The sequence below is a fragment of the Myxine glutinosa genome, chromosome 11 (genome assembly GCF_964187855.1).
Source record: "Myxine glutinosa chromosome 11, kmMyxGlut1.1, whole genome shotgun sequence".
Taxonomy (NCBI): Eukaryota; Metazoa; Chordata; class Myxini; order Myxiniformes; family Myxinidae; genus Myxine; species Myxine glutinosa.
In genome coordinates this window covers 102,088,641-102,109,558 of record NC_136271.1, presented here as the reverse complement: position 1 = coordinate 102,109,558, position 20,918 = coordinate 102,088,641, and the positions used below count along the sequence as shown (strand labels likewise).

Below are 20,918 nucleotides of genomic sequence, written 5' to 3'. Positions count from 1 at the left end.
AGATTGATGTGCCCCTGTGTCCCTCAATATCCTAACCGGTTTCCGGTTAGTCGAGGCTCCATCCCGTGACACAAACCCCTCTGAAATAAATGGTTGGTAACCCTTTTGATGGCGATTTCTCACAATGGCCATTGCATTTGGAGTCGTAATAGTCGGACTCCGCTCTGGGTCTTCCCTTTTCATGCGGTAACAACTGGACATCAAGTGTCCAGGTTTCTTGCAAAAAGCGCAAGTAGGCCCGGAGGAAAAACTCGTGGTCTGCCTCGGGCCCCCCGAACTATAAGTTTGTCTTGGGCCCGCATCCCTCTGATTTCGAACAGGTGGGGTATCCGCGTTGTCCCCATAATCCTCTCGAGGCCGCCGCCATGTATGGTCGTTCTCCGCACCTGCTGTTCCCCACCTCCCCTGCGGAGATCTAGGCGAGGAGTTAGGTTCGTGGACCCCTATTCGGTGGGTTAAGGCATAATCATCTGCCATGGTGGCTGCGTCCCACAACTTTGGTACTTTCTTTTCCTGCAGGTACACTTTGATGTCCTCGTGGACACACTGCTGAAATTCCTCCACCAGGATCAAGTCACGCAATGTTTCGAAGTCTTTCCCGACTCCTTTTGCCTCACACCACCGATCAAACATGTTTTCTTTCACTCTGGCAAATTCCACATGGGTCTCACTCTCCCTCTTCCTGGCATTCCTGAATTTTTGCCTGTAAGCTTCCGGAACCAACTCATAGGCTTTGAGGATGTGCTTCTTCAGTACCTCATAATCTGCACATTGGTCCATTGGTAGTGCCGAATAAATCTCTTGAGCTTTTCCCACCAGCACACTTTGCACGAGTATGGTCCAGGCCTCCTCCGGCCAGTTTAATTGTCGAGCCACTTTCTCAAAGTGTGGAAAAAATTTCACGACTTCCTTTTCACTGAACGGTGGAACCAGCCTCACATGTCTGCCCACATCCCAGGTTTTCTGGTTAGGTGTCGACCCCGTCAGCAAGGGTGGTGCCTCTCCCCGTTCTCTCATTAACTCCAGCTCCTTGAATTTAATTTCCTGCCGAAGCTCCATGTCACGTTCCTTTAATTCCCTTTCTGCTTTTCTCTCCTCTGCTTCGAGTTCCCTTGCAGCTCTCCTCTCCTCTGCTTGTTTCTCTTCTCTCCTCTCTTCTGCTTTCCTTTCTTCTTCTGCTCTTTCCTTTTCTGCTTTCCTTTCCTCTTCTTTTAACCTTTCCTGGAGTTCTCATTCCACTCTCCTTTCCTCTGCTTGTTTCTCTTCTCTCCTCTCTTCTGCTTTCCTTTCCTCTTCTGATCTTTCCTTTTCTGCTTTCCTTTCTTCTTCTGCTCTTTCCTTTTCTGCTTTCCTCTCTTCTTCTGCTCTTTCCTTTTCTGCTTTCCTTTCTTCTTCTTTGATCCGTTCCTGGCTCCGTAATTGCAACTCCAGTTTCCGGAGCTCAACGTCTTCTGGTTCTTCGGGTAGCCACTCCCAGGCTAACTCCTTAGTCTAGTAGGAAGACTAGGTCCCCCTGCACCCCCCGGAGATATACTTCTAATCAGTGTTTCTAGATTGGAAAAAATGTGTAGAAAATGACTAGCTATGGCCCCAAGCTGAAAAAATGTCCCACATACCATTTTTATGCAAATTACTGCTGCCATTATCAAAAAAACGATTTTTGACATATCTCAGCCAATATTGCAGATAATTGAAAAATGAAGGTGTCTAGACCCATGTTTTGAAGGGCATAGATCATGATAGAACTATTCATAACATGATTACATGTGTCTATGGTATACTAGTATGCTAATTAGTGCTTTATTTACAAAATAATCACAGTTTTACGAAATAATAGACTCATATTAAGGTCCGTCTACACAGACGTTAACACAAAGTTTTATTTTTCTAAATATTACAACTGTCAAAATAGTCCTAGCACTCAATGTGACCACTCTTCTCTTGCTTGTTTTAGATAAACATCATTAGCATTAGTGATTCTACACTGAGTCAGTCATCATCATTTTCATCGAAATCGTCAGAGTCAAACTCTTCTTCTCCTTCCTCTTCCTCCTCCTCTTCGTGCTCTCCTGTGTTCAGAAGATCCACCAGTGAGGTTGGTAGGATGGGACCACTGGACCACATTGGTTTCAACAGTCCTTCATCAGTCCTTATCCATCCTTGCTCCTCATAAGGTTTTGGCTTTTCGATGATAGGTTGATCGGCTCTTTTGTACAATGCTACGCGGTGGTTCACACGCTGGATGTGCGGCTTCAGGGCAGACTGGCATGGAGGAAGGCGAGCCAGATCAACCTTGGACTTGGATGTGAGGGTCTTGTCCTCTCCCACCATTTTTCGTAGCAGCTTGGCACGGACAATGTCCACTGATGACTCGCGACTCTGGCCGTACATCACACAGGTGAATTTTTCTAACTGCCTCTCCACCTCAGGGTTGGCATCCCAGTTGTCACCCAGTTCACCGAATGCCCTGTGAAACCTGGGATTCTTCTCCAGCTTTTTCAAGGGCCCGACTTTTCCCTTCCCTTTGAAGGCACTGGTGCAGTCTTCTCCGCTGAACACATAGTACCCCAGGAGAGTGGCACAGTAGTCCTCTCCCAGGGATTCTGCCAGCTCAGAGACGTTGACAAGTTGGCGATGCTTCCCTGACCCTGTATCCAGGTACACCGTCAGCTTGATGTTGTGGGCATGGTGGAGCAGGATCAGGAGGATGTCTGTGTCCGGTGTTCTGACTACAGCGTTCTTGTATCCGATGGTAGCAGCATGATGGAGGTACAGAACCACCCTGGTATCAGTCTCTTCCTGGTTGCTGTAGATCGTGGGGAGTTCACGTACCTCGACCTGAAACACAAAAAGGCACCGCATTTCAATCACCAGTCACTGCCAGTTTCAGATCTAGACAAACATCACAGGTAATCACCTTTTTTTCAGGAAAAATTACAAATTGAATCGCCATTCACGAAGGGCTTTCAATTTTACCTTGCCATTCGTTGAGGCAAGTTGGTGGGCCTTCCCCTCCACGATCAGCACAGCCATCTCTGTTCTCTCCAGCCTGGTAGCTGCCTCTTGTCCACTCCACACTTTCAGAAGAAGCTGGCACATCTGCTTTTTGTTGTCGTCATTTGCAAGGAACATTTTGAAGTCATATGGCTTCCTGGTTGCTGGTCCAGCCAGAATGATCTTCTCTGAGCTGCCCCGCCTCAGCCTTTCCTGCGCTTTGATTGACTCAGGATGGTAACTGTCAGTGGAGAACTCCATGTCTTCAGCTGTTGGTGGCCATGGTTGGTCTTTACACTCTCTGAAAGCCTGTAGAATACCCTGGCGAAGTTGGAGGGCAACATTTTGGTTCTTGTTTGTGCTTCCGAGTGTGAATGCTCGTGCGAGAGCATTGGAAACTGTTATGTTTGAGCTGTGCACAAGCCAGAAAGAAATGACATCACATTTGTCATGATCAACCTTCGTGAAGTGGATATGCTCCTTGATTGGGTCATTCTGTAGGCGTTTCAGTAGTTTCTCTGACCGATAATTTGAGTTCTCATATCCATTCAGTTTCAGTTCCTCGACATAGAGCAAGCGCAAGGAAGAAAGCTGTAGAACTTTATTCTGCTGGATGACCTGGGTTTGAATGTGTTCCAGTACTGAGTTGAATGCCTTTTCATGGGCGGCTGACATGCAAGCCTGCTCCTTTGGTGCTTCGGCTCTGTGAATCGCACGCTCATAGTTGTAGAATGCTGTGCGGAAAGCTTTAAAACATGACGGATGGTGTTTGGCCTCACATGCAAAGAGGTCTTTGTTTTTCACCTTTCGATGGAGTCGATAGAGACCCATTTTCTCAGCCCGTGTTTCGATTTGCTCCCATGCATTTTCTTTGTTTTTAAAGGATGGGAAGGTTGTAGGCCTCTCAGTATTGCGATGAGCATCTTTGGTCTCAACTTTCTCACAAAATATACACTCTGGCGGGAAGATGGGTTCAGCAGAACCTCCTGGTTTACGAGGAGAGTGATGCCATGATGAGGTTGATGGCCCTGGTTCTGTATCATCTCCCAGACGATGAAAGTGGCGGACAAAGTGCTTATAACACTTGCTGTGATATCCTACTCTTTCTAGGTCATCAGGAAGAGTTGCCGGGATCTGATCACATACTGATTGCATACGACATGGGGAGTCATGCGGTTGGTTGAGACGTCTATCCCGGATCTTTTGAAGCAGTTGCAGTTTTTCTGAAGCAGATCCTTTAATTTTACGGAGGGGCGTGAAATCCCCATGATCAGACATGGATGGTACATGAAGGATGCATGTAGGAGGAGAGCTTTGGGCTGCAGGTTCTACACCGTTTTCTTTTGGGCATGCTTGCTGTCGATGTCTACCATCACTGTTAAATGACAAATAAGAAATCACGAATGATGTTAAAAGTGCCTGTGAAAGGAGGCTCTGAGTTTTCAGTGAGGTAACAGAGGTTCTGAGTCATGTTCTACACTAGGGTACTTTTTAGCTGACTAAACCATGTTTAGTGGCATCAAAAGTGCTAATAGCTAAAACATCTAAATTCTTCCACACTAACGTTAGCTATCTAGGCCAATGAAACATTGTGCTAAGTTACTGTAGCTAGCTCAGCTGTCGTGCCTCTTTCTGGTTCAATTCATATACAGAAGTCAACAGATATGTCTCATGTTTGGCATTAACAAAAGTTTAAGTTACACCGACATTAGGAACATACTGTACATAGATGAGGCTAGCTTTAACGTTAGCTAACATGGTGCTAGCTGGCTCAGCTGTTATTCTGCCTGTTTATGATTTCATGCAGAAACTGAAGTCAAGAGTGTGAGTAACATTATAGTTAGCATCTTACCTGGCTAGATTGGAGGATGAATACCAAGAACAACACACAGATGGAATGGAAGACTGAACTTTCAACTGAGGTATTCAATAACATCAACGTTACCAATTGATACGAGCGCGCGACATTACCAATTGATACGAGCGCGCGAGCGCGCATGTTACATGGATGGAAATGTAAAATGGCAGCTATAGCAGCACTAATTTGGATCTCTAGTCTGTCATTTCTGCACTGTGATTGGATAACATAAAAAAATATGTTTGGGAGTTAACAGCAGGAGTTGGTAGATTTTACGTGGGCTGGGTGAGAAACCTTTAAATAAGCAAGTGAAAATCTCTCGCAATACAAAGTCAATGGTGGGAAGAAAAGTTGAGTGGTACCAATGTTACTGCCAATGTCCCGCCCCTATGCAAGACTCAGGAGCATCTTGTTGACATTTAACCTTGAAAATACCTGGGTTTAGACCCCTTATGTACCATGTTAAGTTATCTGCAGTATTAACGTATCCTTATCATTTGTAAAACTGATTATTTTGTAATTACAGCATTAATATGCATACTAGTATACCATAGACACATGTAATCATGTTATGAATAGTTCTATCATGATCTATGCCCTTCAAAACATGGGTCTAGACACCTTCATTTTTCAATTATCTGCAATATTGGCTGAGATATGTCAAAAATCGTTTTTTTGATAATGGCAGCAGTAATTTGCATAAAAATGGTATGTGGGACATTTTTTCAGCTTGGGGCCATAGCTAGTCATTTTCTACACATTTTTTCCAATCTAGAAACACTGATTAGAAGTATATCTCCGGGGGGTGCAGGGGGACCTAGTCTTCCTACTAGACTACCTCCCATGTTCCTAATCCCACCATAGATTGTATCACCGTGGCCTGCAACTCTGCCTTCCTCAAATTAGTTCGGACCTCCAAGTTAAAATGTTTGGCCAATTTCAAGAGGTCCGACTTTAGTAACGCTCGGAACTGTGCCTCACTCGGTGTTACCGCAAAGTTCTGTGCCACAAACGCCATGGTGACTATCGTTAACACCTGTTAACCTTCACCCAAGACTTTACCCCAATTTCCCCAAAAATTTTCCAATTAATACTTAATTAATAAATTTTAATTAATAAAAATATTATTTTATTATTTTATACAATTTTAGATCCCGGACGTAGACCCAATTGCGAATCCGCAAATCGTAATTTGGACGAGCCCCCAATTCTGTTACGTGGTCCCCTCGGTGACTACCTGGTCTCGGTGACCCCCGGACCGTGAGAGGAACTTCGCCAGAAAGTAGTATTATATATGCGCGTTCGCAACGCAATCCCTATGAATTCCACCCAAGAGAAAACTGATGTTCAATGATATATTTCCAGGGTAAGGATATCATACAATTTCAATGATACAATCAAGGATATTTTCCCCGAGCAATCAACAACAAACAACCATCAACAATTCCCAATCCACAATCAATTCCCTATATGATTAAGATGGCCATCTTATATATGTGTGTCCCCGTTGGTACTCACGACCCCCGTTTGGTCTCTGTCCCGCACAATGTCTCTGGGCCCCTCCTGACCAAGATGATGGTCGGCGTCGCCGCACTCGGGCGGTTGAACGAACCCCGGGTGGACGTGTTTCCACCGGGCAGGTATCGTACCAGGCACCACGGCTGCAGCCCCTCGTGGCCACGCGAAGCGGGTACGGTAACGCAAGCAAAAAGCCCCACGCCGCTTGCAACGCGTGTTAGGCCCCAACGTGCGACCCGTACGCGTCTTTTTAGACGGTGTCACGAACGGTGCCAGACGCTGGGTCGGTGCACGGCCACACGACAGTTTGACGTCCACCGGGCAGGTATCCGTCCCGGTAACTCCTCTCGCCAGACGGGCTCGGGAACGCCGCTTTTCCACACGGCTCAATCAATCCCACCTTTCGTCGGAGCGGGGCGAGGAAGAAGAATACTCGTCGCTTTTCTTCCTCGTGTCTTTCCTCTTCCGTTTCCGGTTTCTTTTTCAGAAGGGCTCCTGACCCTCCAACCACAACAGCCCTTAATCTACTACACATGGATAAGCAAAGACCTGAATGGTAATTCACATACATTCACATAAATATGTAACACATGCACATCTCACTCTCGCAACCGTTGCAGAGTCTGATCCACCTTCTCCATTCAGCATGTCTCCGAGGTAGCAAAATGTAGCAAATTGTCTCCGAGTAGCACTCCTTAACCGCTGGATGGAATGAGCTGAAAACTGGTGGTTCTGCTTGGCCAGTGCAAGGTGGTGAAAAAAAACCCATCAGAGACCCTCTGATTCAGGGTGGGGGGAGTACGCCAATTGTCTCTGTGCAAATATGTATCGTTTCGCTTCCCCTGGTGGAAGCCGCCATTACAAGTCATAACTAGAGATAGAGTCATAACGGCACTCAGTAGAGAGCATACCTCCGCCAGGTGAACAGTTTACGTTTTGCATCCCAGAGTAGACCAGAAAATCACAATACAGAATCTCATTTCATCAAAATCATCCGGCCACAACCTTTTAAGATCTATCTCCTGCTTTATATATTTTTGGCCGTATCTCCCAATGGTGAAAAATCACTTTAAAAAATAAATAATTCTCATATCCGAATCCATATTCAGATCTTCACCAAAATCGGATCTGTTTGTCCTTGTCAGACACCCAACCGGTACACCACGTTTTGTCCAAATCCGTCCATAACTTTTTGAGTTATGCTGCTATGTATCGTTTTTGGCCTGATCTCCCAATGGTGAAGAATCTCTAAAACAATTCTAGTAGCCGGATCCGAATCCGGATCTTCACCAAAATGTAATCATTTCCTCCTTGTCACATGCGCTACATCTCTGCCAAATTTCGTCTGAATCCGTCCACAACTTTTTGAGATATCTTGTTCACAGACAAACAGACAGGGGTGAAAACTTAACCTCCATCCACCTTCGGTGGCGGAGGTAACCAGGGATGTGAACTATGTCAATGGAAATATTGAAAATTCCATTCCTCCTAAATTTTACCATTTTGCAAAAATGTTTTTAAAATCTTGTCAAAAAATATTTCATTACATGGTCACATGAATGGGATTCCGATGGCAAATTATGATTGCACTTTGCGTCACGACTACTTTTACTCCCGCCAGGGAGTTGTGTGTGTGTGTGTGTGTGTGTGTGTGTGTGTGTGTGTGTGTGTGTGTGTGTGTGTGTGTGTGTGTGTGTGTGTGTGTGTGTGTGTGTGTGTGTGTGTGTGTGCGCGCGTGCGCAAGATATCTCGAAAAGTTCTGAACGGATTTGTATGAAAGTTGGTGGGATGATTGCACTTGGGATAAGGAATAATTGATTAGTTTTTGGTGAAGCTCAGGAAATTATTCCGGATCCAGGAAGTTTTTTGGGGAAGTTTTTTTTTCTGTTTTCCTTTAAAAAACATTTTCTCTGCAATAATTGGACCGATTGAGAGCAGATTTTTACCATCGGAGGGACTCGGTCTGCAGAATATTTTAATGGTAATTATGACGTCACAGGTCACGTGGTTCGGCCGCCATATTGTTTTGAGTGAAAAACACAAATCAAATTTTCTCCAAAACGCCTGAACATATCGAGGCCAAACTTTGCAGGCAGAATCGCATACCCATGACGAACAAAAAAGTCAGCAAGCATGATGTCATGCATCACATGGTTTCAGAGTTATGACGTTTTTAAGCACAGACATTTAAAACCTAGCTCCTCCCTCATTTGTGATCCAATCGAGGGGAAATTTCACAAATCTGTTCAGCATATCGGTCTACTAAAATGCCCTTTTGGAATTTGCAATAGGTCACGTGCTTTGGCAGACATCGTTAATTAAACGAAAATATTTTTTAAAATGGATATGTCTTGAACCACTTCATTGATCGACGTGAAACTTCATACTGTACTAGAAGTCATGAAGAGTAACAAGTGTGCAAAATTTGAAGATGATTGGATTTACGGTCTGGAAGCTGGAAGTTGTTATTACTTGAAGAAGAAGAGTCTTCGACAGTGGACGATTAATTTATTTATCACATGTACAGACTTGCAGGCATCGTTTGACACAATGTCCCGGGTTAATTTGAACCTCAAATAAAATTATAATTCCAGATTTGTCAATGGCTGAGGTATATTAACAAACTAATAAAACAGATTTGGCAAAATTCGAACTTTTAAAAAAAAGATCGCATATTCACCCAGGGTTGCGAGAGGTTGAAGAAGAAGAAACCTCGCATGGGCTTCCCAGACCAAATAAATAATTCTGGTTCTGGCTCTGCGATTTTCAGGTTTATTACTCCCGCCAGGGAGTATGCATTCGATCGTGTCCGTCCGTGTGTGTGTGTGTTCGTATGTTCATGTGTTCGTGTGTTTGTGAACAAGATATCTGGAAAAGTTCTAAACGGATTTGGATGAAAGTTGGTGGGATGATTGCCCTTGGGACAAGGAAGAATTGATTAGTTTTTGGTGAAGCTCAGGATAATATTCCTGATCCAGGAATTTTTTTGGGGGAATTTTTTTGGGAAAGATTTTTTCTGTTTTACTGCATTAAAGCTTTTATGCTTATTCTTAAATGATGTTTTTCTCCTCCAATTCCGAGATATATCAAAATAAATTCTCTGACAGTTAGGGCTTACTTTCTTTTTCATTTATTGTTTTGGGGAGAGGGGATGTTAAACAAAATGTATTACTCCAACTACACCCACAGCGGGAGTATGCGCTCTTCTGAGTGGCGTTCTAGTCTTCTATGTCCTCCAATTAAGTGCTAATTACTGTTGATAGTTGAATACATTACATAGACTGAACGCAAGCACCAACAACAGTAAATATTTTCTTTTTTCCCCTCGTTGTTCTGTTCCCGCTCCTCGCTTACTCTTGGGGGTTTTCTTGCGTCGTGGTAATTGAACCACTTGTGCCACGGCTAATTGGACCCGGCCGGCTGGTCTGGCCAGTCCACACAACCTCAGGGCCTGGTGAGGGGGTGGGGCTATTTGCACAGCACAACCTTTAAGGCCTGGCAGGGAGAAGGCAGGGGTCGGGTGACCGAGGCCCGGAGAAGAGCGGTCACATGCCCAGTAAATATAAAAGGAGATCGGTATTCAAGTGACTTCAGCCGTGTCGGTAAAATAAGAATGGCGACCGTGACAGCAGTAATATTTGGTGCTGTTAACAGGAGAGTCAACCATGTTAACAAAAAAGGCAATGCAGTACTGCATTAGTAAAGTTGACTTGATTTAGAAGTCATGGCGATGGAATTTGCTTGACAAGGAAGTCGACATGACACTCGTTGGTTCCAAATAAACAAGCTCCAGGAAGTGGGATGTGTCACACTTGCCGACCACGTGGTTGCAGAGAAACATAAGGAGCTCTTAAGGATCCATAAAACGTATTCACTATCCGATTGCTAATTACGCCCTTATATAAAATTTGGTTTGAGGGAGCCTGGTGTTGGCTTAGCGATTAGGGTGCCGGCTTGGGATCCTCGGATCCTGGGTTCGAATCCCTGGCGATCGCTGAATTAACGCCAGGGGGGTTGACTCAGCCTGTCATCCTTCCGAGGTCGGCAAATTGAGTACCAGTTCACTGGTAATTTCCTGTGTGTCGCAAGAGGCGACTAACAGGGTTGGCGGCAGGAAGGGCATCCGGCCATAAAACATTGCTTCAAAAAGGGGAACACGGTGCCCAAAAAAAGACCAATCCCTGCTCTGCGGGAAAAAATGGCCTCTAAAGGTGATTCTATAAAATTTGGTTTGAAGGATTTTGTGATCAAAATGATTCTTCGTGACAATATTTTGCAGAGCTGCCTTGGACGAGTAGTAGAAGAAAGTATAAAAGAGTGGAATAAGAAAGCACTTGGGGGTGTTTTATCTTGTGATCAATGCCATCTGATTCTAACCGCCATGATTTTATTCGCCCCGGCCTGTACAGTTTGATTGACCGTTTTGAAGCCTTTGAGTTCTGTTACAAGGAACTTCATCACAGGAGGGCATTGGGCCCATAAAGCCTGCGCAATCGTTGCCAACATGTGGTTGTTTGTCTGTGTCTATCCTTTTAAAATGCCGGGTGTCAAGCAAGGGGGTTTAACAAGGGGAGATGCAGAAAATAGGGCAAAATGGAGAAGATTGTCATGGGGACCGCAAGGCTAACCCCCGCTCTAGCAGGGAAAATGGCCATAAAATGCCTGTTGTTTGTTTGTTGTGTCAAGCAAGGAAGCAGCACGAACCATTAAAAAAAAATCTTTGGTACGATTTGGCCGGGGTCCGAACCTTCGACCTTCTGACTCAGAGCGGATACTCCGGCCATTACACCACCGAGTCTAGTTCAACAGTACTACAACAACAACAACAACAGGCATTTTAAGGCCATTTTCCCTGCTAGAGCGGGGGTAGCCTTGCGGTCCCCATGACAATCTTCTCCATTTTGCCCTATTTTCTGCATCTCCCCTGGTTAACCCCCTTGCCCGCATTTCTTCTTCCACCATCTTTAGCCAAGTCTTTCTCGGTCTTCCCCGTCCTCTACTTCCTTCTACATTCATTTCCATCACTCTTCTCAACCAGTCACTTTCATCCTTCCTCAACACATGACCAAACCATCTCTATTCCTCTATTCCCTAAGGGTTGGAGCTTCGCTCCGCCCATGCGATTTGGTGGGCGGGGCGTGGGCGTGGTTTTTTGAAACTGTGCTACCATTTCCCTAAAGCCGCGCCGGGGGCGCTACCTCCTTACACGGGTGGCCGACGCATGCGAAAACCATGCCCTATAATGGGGGCGGGGCAAAATACCCTCCCGGAAGTGAATCCCGCCATTTTCAAGATGTCGCGACGCGCAACAGTATGGAAGTGTCTCGTTCCCTCCACTTGTACCGTGCAAATGCTTAGTGGTGGCTGTCAAATACGTATAATTTGTCTTGAAGCTCTATTCCCATCATCTTTCGCAATTCATCATTTGTTTTCCTCTCTCTCAACGATACTCCACACATCCTCCGAACCATTCGCATTTCCACCCTTTCCAGCCTTCGTTGCTGCTCTACGTTCATTACCCATGTCTCGCTCCCATAAATCATAACACTTCTCACACATGCAGCATACACCTTTCCCTTCAGCTTCAACAACACTTCCCTCCTCGTCAGCACGCCACTCAGTTCCCGAAACTTCTTCCATGCACATCCCACTCTAGCAACCGTTGCCGAGTCTGATCCACCTTCTCCATTCAGCATGTCTCCGAGGTAGCAAAATGTTTTCACACCTTCCAGCTTCACGCCGTCTCCAAGATCCAACTCAACATTTCCTCCATCTGCAGCTCCCTCTGTGCACACCTTACATTTGAATGTAGCTGCCACACTAGTTAATGACCCTCTCAGACCACTACATTTTTGATGAACCCACTCAGCGCACATTGTACATTGAATGGAGTTCACTCCGACACCCTTCCTACACACAGCACAGGGCCACTTCCCAGTTCTTTCCACCTCACCACATGCTTTACCACTTGCCATAACCTTAGTTTTTCCAATAGCCTAGTTAAACAGTGAGAAGTTAACAAAATATTTGCAGCATGATTTCCCCAATAAATTGTTAGAATCATCCAGGAAGGTGTGAAAACTGTCATATTTCGATTGTAAAAAATACGAAGTGTCAAATTGTAGCACAATTAAGGAAATGCAGCTTGAATGTCAATTTTCCAGGGAGAGTTCCCCAAATTCTGTCCTGCTACCTCATGCAGCAGCATATCTTCCTCGTTTTGCACAAAACATCACTGGCATCACTGCTTAAGTGTTCAATTTGTTTGTTGCAGGTGATACGGTGTGGTGACCCACCTGCCACCTGGCATGGAAAATATTGACTGGCAATTGGGCATTGATAACAGACAGGTATAAAATAAGGTTGACGACTGTTCAGTTGAAATTGTTGGAAAAGGGCTTTGTACAAAAACAAGTATAAATACTACTCATTGACCCTTATGTGAGACCACTCTTTGCAACGACCAATCTATTTATTCACGAGCACCGTGATAAAAGTGGAATGTTAAAAATATATAAAATAAAACTTCCACATTTAATCATCTTCTGTTTCTCTTGCAGGGAGAGAGAACAGCACGGGAAAAGGACACAGGTAGGACTTTGTATATATGAACTGCAAAAATATTATAATACAACATGTTGTATAATAGAAGAAGAAGAAGTATAATTTTTACTTATAAAAGGCAAAAATCCCTCGCCCTCTCTCCCTCTCCCTCTCTCCCTCTCCCTCTCTCCCTCTCTCTCTCTCTCTCTCTCTCTCTCTCTCTCTCTCTGTATGTGTTCTATGCACGGCCACATCTTTTAAGATACAAACTCCAAACTCCAAACTTTGTGTAGGGGGTAACATCGGCTATGTGACCGCTGCCTCATGCGAGGGTGTGGGGGGCTGGAGGGGGCACAAATTGTCTGTAAATGTGTACCATGTAGCACCACCTGGTGGTGGTGGCGGCATAGGGTATTACAATTTCCTTTATTTACCTGGGCAACGCTGAGGTAAAAGCACTCTTCTCACAGGTAAATTAATTTTGGCGAACAGGATGACGAATTGGTCTGTAAGTGAAGCGACGGATAGACTCCACGAGTATTCCTTATGCGTTTTTTTTGTCTCTTCCCTCCCCCCGCCCTCCCCCACATTTCCTCCTCCCCCTTTTTTCATATGTAATATTTAAGTGGACTTTAATAATTAATCCATCAAGTGTGTATCTACTACTACTACTACTTTTGTAACAGCTCAAATTATTGGAGACCGTTTTCAGCTAAACGTGCAAACAGACTGGGCAGGATGAACTTGTTTGACGGAAGGCAGGGATTGAAGGAGCTGTGCTCCCACGTAATCGGAAGAATGGACGCGACAAAAAGCTGGAATTCGTCCGAGTTTCTTTATTGTCACCAAACAACTCGGGTACTCTGAAAAGCCCGTTTATCGGGCAGCAATATATATACACACATTATCCCGGAGCGTTTGCCCGGGAAAGGCGAGAGGGGGCGTGGCCGGGCGTCCTGGCCGCGGCCTGGCAAGTCGAGGGCGGGCATGCCCGGGCGTCCCGGACGCGGCCTGGCAAGTCGAGAGCGGGCGTGGCCGGGCATGCCCGGGCGTCCTGGACGAGCCCGGCATGGTGATCGCTCCGCGTCCTTGGTAGGTGCAAGGCGATTGTGTAAACCCAGCGGTAGCCGCTACAGGATTTTTAATTTTACCATGGTGCCAGCCATCATAAGTATAAGCTTTATATAATATCATATCAAACAGATTTTCATGCTGTATTTGATAATTAATTCTCCATTTAGCGTGGTCTCAACTGCATTTTGATATTGATGATTTTTAAATCATTCTACTTTTTATTGATGAGTGCAGAACATGTATATTCCATCGATTGAGCTATTATGGGACTTAAAGGTGCTGGAGCATTATTCATTAATGTTCCCTGGTGCTCACGTGGGTGGCAGAGTAGTGGAGAAATGTTGTTGTTCTCCTCCTCTTCCCTTTATTAGGGGTGCGGTCCTATAGTACCAAGCTTCTGCCCTTCCTTGACCACGATCCTCCTCCACTCCCCTCTGTCCTCACCCAAATCTCTCCACTCTCCAACCACCCCTACCTAACTGATATCCCTCTTCATACAATCCGCCCATCTCAACCGTGGTCTACTTTTCCTCTGACCTTGTTCCCTCAACCTATCCGCTTTCTTTTCCATTCCCTCTTCCCCCATCTGCACCAAGGGTCCAGCTCAGCCGGCATTTCACCAATGTCCCTGTTAAGCTGACCTATTTTTTTTTCTTTTCTTGTATACATAATCGAGGCTCATGAAAGAGCTAACATTTATCACACAAACAAATCAAACAGACAAACGGTAGACAAGATGGGGAGAGAAGGGGAAGCCCATAAACACAACATTTGAGAGCAGGGACATTGGGAATGGGTGGGAGGGAGAGGGCTTGGGGGGGGGGGGGGGGAGGCGGCGTGGGATGGGGGGGGGGGGAGGTGCGAGAAGTATAAACACAAGGACACCAAGGACTTCCAGGAAAGAAGTTGATATTTCAAAAAAGTGGATTTGGGGTGAAATTAGCGGGGGTAGAAAAGATCAAGGTTTTGGATGGGGGAAGATAAGAGATGGTGGTGAACAGTTGTTTTAAAGACCTGGAGGGAGAAGTGGGATTGAAGAGAGTGAGGGAGTTTGTTCCAGAGGCGGGAGAAAAGAGGAATGAAGGAGTGAAGGTGAGCAGAGTCTTGATTTTGGCAGTTTAACCATAAGAGGGTTGCAGGCAGATCTTGTGCGACCTGTATGAATATTTGTTGGATGGAGCCCAGAGAGAGCTGCAGGAGCAAGGCCGGAGAGGAGTCGGTAGAAGACAGAAAGACCACCAACCTGCCTGTGGTGAGTAAGTGAAAGGCCCTTGGAGTTAGCTTCATCACGGGAGATTCCAATGATTCTGAACACTTTGGTTTCAACAGCGTGAAGACGAGCTAGGTGTGAGGCAGGAGCACCAGCCCAGAGGGGAGAGCAGTATTCCATTGAGCTGCGGATGAAAGCCTTGTATGTGGTGAGGAGCTCAGGTGTGCCAAGGAAGGACTTCGCACGACGGAGGATGCCCAGTCGGCGACTGGCTTTGGAGGCCAGATTTGAAATGTGGTTTTCCCAGGAAAGATCATGGCAGATAGTGGGACCCAAAAGCTTGAGTGACTGAACTTCTTGGAGAGGATTATTCAGAAAGTGGATGGGAGGGTTGTCCAGTCGGTCTTTTCGGAGAGACATCGTAAGAGTGTGAGATTTGTCAGGATTGAAAGACATGTTCCACTTGTTTGCCCAGTCTGTGATTTTGTCCAGGTCTGCAGAGAGTGAGGAGGCTGCAGACTGCCGATCTGAGGGATGAGGAATGGAGCGGCAGAGAGTGCAGTCATCAGCAAAGAGATAGAGAGGATTTTCAAGAGAGTCGGAGAGATCATTGATGAAGACCAGAAAAAGCACAGGGCCCAGAACACTGCCTTGGGGAACTCCAGCCTGAACAGGAAGAGGAGATGAGAGAAACCCATTCAGGGCCACACGTTGACTACGACTAGAGAGGAAGTCCGCCAGCCATGCGTGGAGATTTCCATGGATACCAAAGGAGGAGAGTTTGGTGAGCAGAGCGGGGTGCCAGACCGTATTGAAGGCACGTGATATGTCGAGGGAGACAGCTCTAATTTCCTGTTTGGCATTGAGGACCTCCATCTATTGTTGAGACGGCAGAAGCAGCATGTCCAGAGTAGAGTGACCTGGTCTGAAACCAAATTGATGATCAGAGATCAAGCCATTGGAGAAGAGAAAAGATTTCATATCCAAAGCAATGATGGATTCCATGACTTTGCTGATAATTGGGAGAAGGCTGATTGGTCTGTAGTTGCGAGGATCTGTTTTTGCACATTTTTTGTGTAAAGCGGTGATGTTGGCTGATTTCCAAGCAGATGGCAGATGACCTTGAGCAAAAGAGAGGGTGAAGAGAACAGAGAGAGGGAGTGAAAGAGCGGAAGAACAGGATTTTAGGACCCGTGGGCTGATGCCGTCAGGTCCAGTTGCAGAATCAGAGTCGAGGGTTGACAGACACTTTTCCACCTTGTCAGGAGGAAAGGACACAGAGTCCAGGAGCAGCTGGGTACGACTGGGTACGGTGGGTACAGAGAGGGATGGGTTTGGGACACAAGATTTAGAGGCAAACACAGAGTTGAGGCATTCAGCTTTTTCACGTGCGGAGTCAGCTGTGTAGCCGTTTGAGGTAAGGGAGGGGATGGAGGGGGAACAAACACCAGAAACAGATTTGACCAGACGCCACCAGGATTTGGAAAGGGGAGACAGATAAGAGAGTTCGGTCTTGAGAATGGAGAGATATTGTTTCCTGGCTCTCCTGAGGGTGGACACACACTTGTTTCGGGCTTTGTGAAAGGAAATGAGATTTCCTTCCGTTGGATTTGCTTTCGCTTTCCAGGAGACTAAGGCAAGTTGTTTCTGGGCAACAGCCTCACCACAAGATTCCATGTTCCATGGACGGGAGGAAGGGTATGACAACTGAAGACGAGATGGGATAAATCTGTGCATGAGAGAGAGCAATATACTTTGGAAGAATTCCCAGGATGAGTTGATGTCAGAGATGGGAGACCAGTCCAGATGATTGATGGCTGCTTGAAGACCGTGCCAGTTGGCCTGAGTGAAATGCCAGACTCATCGACACTGAGGAGGCTCCCTGAGAATGGTCAGAGAGATGTCCACTTTAACAAGCACATGATCAGATGAGCCGATTGGAGCAGAAGAAGAGCAGCAGACATTTTCAGAGAAGTTAGTCATAACCAAGTCCAGAAGAGAAGATGCTCCATTGACTGAGATCCGGGTCGGGAAATTGACAGATTGTGTCAGTCCCAGTGAGTTGCAGAAGTCTTTTGCTGAGGAGCCATGGCTGGTGAGAGAGTTACCCACACCCAGCCAACTGGCATGGTGACAGTTGAAATCACCACATATGAGGAAGAGAGAGTTGGGATGGGTAGATAGAAGTTGGTCCATATTCTCAGACAGCGAGATGTAGATGGAGTCATCACTGTTTGGTGGACGGTACAACACACATATGAACAAAAGGTGGGAGCGAAGGGGAAGCCGTAGCCAAAGGTATTCCTGGGGGTGAGGTGGAGAGAGGGCAGTGCAGGGCGAGTGAGGAAGAGAGTTTTTTATAAAGATAGCAACCCCACCTCCAGGACGAGGCTCAGGTCTATCATACCGGAGGAGGGAGTAACCTGGGAGAGATACCAAGGAATCAGAGACATCATGAAGGAGGAAAGTTTCTGTTAAGCAGATCACGTCTGGTTTGTCAGAAGCAACCTGTATGGAGAGATCAGACAAGTTTGAACGAAGGCCCCGGATGTTTGAGGTCCATACCGTTAATGAAGAGGATGGGGGAGCATCGGATACAGAACAGGGGGGAGGAGGGGTAGGGTAAGATGTGGAAGAGGAGGAAGAGGTAGGGAGAGCTGTTGAAGGTGTGGCAAAGATTTCAGAATAGCTCGGAGAAAGGGAAGGATGGGGTGGACAAAAGATTTGATGGTGATTGGGTGAGGGACAATGAGGTGTTATTTGAGGAGGGGGAAGAGTGAGGCAGAAGGTTGGGGGAGATGGAGGTGAGAGTTGGAAGGGGGAAGACGTGGGGAGGACGCTTTGAGGAGGAGGGGTGAGAGGAGGGAAATGGAGAAGAAATGAGGGTGGGGAGATTTGAAGGGGAGGGGTGAGTTTATGAGGGGAGGGGTTAGGGGGGAGTTTAGGAGGGTAGGGACAAGGGGAGGGATTTGAAAGGGATGGGAGATGGGGGAGATATGGAGGGGAGGGGGGAGTTTAGGAGGGGAGGGGCGAGGGGGAGTCTAGGAGGAGAGGGGTGATGGGGAAGTTTTGGAGGGGATGGGAGATGGGGAAGATTTGGAGGGGAGGGGTGAGATTGGATTTTGGAAAGTGAACGATTAATGGGAAACGAACATTTATTGCAAAATGAATTTCTTGTGACCTTCGAGTTAAAAATACATTTAAGGACGCTGGGGGGAGGGTGGAGTGCAGGAGAGTTTAGGGAATGTAGGAAAGAGGAACTGTAAGAGTTGGAATTTTTTTTGGGATGAATAGATTTGGTGAGCAAGTCGAAAGCAACCTTTTAAAGAAGAAGAAGAAAAAGGTGTTATAATATACGACAGAATACAGTACTTCAGGGGAAAGTTTAAACATTTTCAAGTTTAACAGTGAAAACTATCTGGGGAAATGGGGGAGAAACACGTGGTCGAAGAACGAATGAATGAATAAGAACAACGAATAAACGAATAAGAACAACGAATAAGAACAGAGAAGGAAATGTTTGTTTTTTTGTTTGTTGTTTTTGAGTTGAGATTTTAAACAAGGAAGTAGGCTATGGGGTGAAAAGACTGGGAAAAACAGAGAACGAAAGTTATTGGAGCACAAACGACGGACCGCTGAGAAAAACAAAGCCTCAAGGTCGGACACGGTACTAGGCCTCAAAAGACACGACACAAATTAACACGATTTTCTATACAGGTATGAAAGATTTACACCGAGAATTTTCCTCGGGACCCACTGTAGGTACACACACCATAAAATAAATACAGTTTTGACGAAAATATAAATGGGAACAATTACTTAACTTCGATAGCGTGGAGAGCGTGAACAGCTGCGAAAAAACGTAAGCTCGCCGGCAAGACCGGAAGCGAAGCAATCTGCACACCAATCTCCTCCGTTTGTTAATCCGTTCTCCTTCTATCCATCCTCTTCACTCCCGCAATCATCCTGACTCAGTTGTTCTCGCAAACCTGCAGCCTCTGTTGTTGTCTCTGTCAGTGGGCATCGTCTCCAGAACAAAATGATAGGCCGACATTACACACGACATCAGAACCTTTCCTTTCAATCTCCTTGAAATCTTTCTATCTGCCATTACTTCCTCCACCCTCCTCCACACATTCGCACACACCTGAATCCTCTTCCACACCTCTGCCTCTGACTTACCATCCCCGGTCACTGTCCCCTCCAGATACTCGAAGCTATTTCCTTGTCTGAGCTCCTTCCCCTCCAAACAGATATTCATTTATTTTCTCTGCTACCCGACCCACATCACCTCCATCTTCTCCATGCTCATTTTCAGCCCATGTTTCTCAAATGCCTCCTTCTTCTCAACTTCCTGCATCTCTTGCCCACTCTCCACCACAACAGCCAGATTGTCCGCATACAAGATCCTCCCCAAAATACCTCTCATGTTTACCTTCCTGCTTACCAGCTCCATCACCATGATAAACATGAGTCGGCAGAGAGCGCTTCCCTGCCTCAAACCGATGTTCACATTGAACTCCTCAGACATCCTAGGACCAAACAAAACTCTTCCCTTCCACCAACCCAACTTTCTAAACACTTGCTGCTCTTCTCTGATGTCCTTCTCCACACTTGCCTATCCTCCCATCCAGAACCCTCTCCATCACCTTCAAGATGTGACTAAGGAGTGCAATGCCCTTGTACTTCCCGGGATCTTGGACATCCCCCTTCCCCTTCCATATCGGCACAATTGACCCTGTCCTCCACTCCTCTGGAATTGAACCCTCTCTCATACATACATTCAACAACCTTTTTATCCACCAGTCTCAAACTTCTCCCGCTGCAATTATCATCTCTGTACACACCTCAGCAATGCCTGGCACCCTTCTTTTCATTCTCTTCAATGCCATCCGCACTTCCTTTTCCATGATCTCCACCAACTCCATTTTCCCCTCCACATAACTCGGTAGCCCCAGCCCTGCTGTTGCTTCCTTCCCAGTTCAACAGCCCTTCCCACTCCTTCAATACCACCCCCTCTCCATCACTAGCCTCCCGCCACCATCCTTAGGTGGTATTCATGTCCTTGCTATCCTCATTCCTGTCACGAGCCAATTTATAGATCATCTTCCTCCCACCATCCTCCTCCAACTTGATGTACACCTCTTTCTTATCATTTGTCGAAAGCTCTCCTTATCAACTGTCGACAGTTTGTCTTATCCACAGCTCTCCTTGCTGCTTTCTTCTTCCCATACAGGTGCAGCAACCCCGCATCCAGCTGCCTCCCTCTATCCTTGATCTTCTCTATCGTCTTCCAAACCTCCTTCGTTTCACCAACTGCCTTTACCACTCGATCGATCTACCAGATTTGGTTTCTATCCCTCGATGATGCACCATTTCCTGGCGTCCTTCCACACAAAACTTCCGTAATTCTCTTAAATATCTCTCCGTACTCTTCCACTCATTATCCAAACCTTCTGCTTCGCTAAGTTGCTCATACCTGGCCCTCACCCTCTCCATGTACTCTATGACAACGTTTCCCCTACACTTCCCCCACCTTATAACATTGTGCTGTTAACCTGCCTCCTTTTCTTCATCCATACCACAAACACCACAGGCTTGTGCTGGGTGGTAACATGCTCTCCCGCCACTGCCTTACAATCCTTATCCCTCCGCCACTGTCACTTCCTTACCATCACCATATCCAATTATATTCTATGCTCTCCACTGCCATAGGTAATC

The 20,918-nt window shown here is 46.2% G+C and overlaps 2 protein-coding genes across 9 annotated transcripts in view; one reads left to right on the top strand and one right to left on the bottom strand.

Moving 5' to 3' along the window:
• The window catches only part of LOC137436168 (tyrosine-protein phosphatase non-receptor type 12), a 156,671-nt gene that overhangs the window by 128,479 nt on the left and 7,274 nt on the right, over positions 1-20,918 (top strand). For 4 of the 8 annotated variants that reach the window (XM_078786934.1, XM_078786937.1, XM_078786935.1 and 1 more), the window contains one exon: positions 12,931-12,961. The exons of 3 other annotated variants lie outside the window; for them this stretch is intronic. In XM_078786934.1, the coding sequence (XP_078643060.1) occupies positions 12,931-12,961 (31 nt within the window). Of the gene's footprint in view, positions 1-12,644; positions 12,721-12,930; positions 12,962-20,918 lie in introns of all 8 variants that reach the window. One more of the 8 variants, XR_013625007.1, reaches the window with a different exon arrangement.
• LOC144894319 (uncharacterized) overlaps positions 1,845-20,918 on the bottom strand; it is a 63,350-nt gene continuing 44,276 nt past the window's right edge. Inside the window, exons 2-3 of the mRNA XM_078786938.1 lie at positions 2,977-4,369; positions 1,845-2,838 (exon numbers count right to left, since the gene is read on the bottom strand). Coding sequence (XP_078643064.1) covers positions 1,990-2,838; positions 2,977-4,272 — 2,145 coding nt within the window. The 5' untranslated portion in view covers positions 4,273-4,369 and the 3' untranslated portion in view covers positions 1,845-1,989. The remainder of the gene's footprint in view (positions 2,839-2,976; positions 4,370-20,918) is intronic.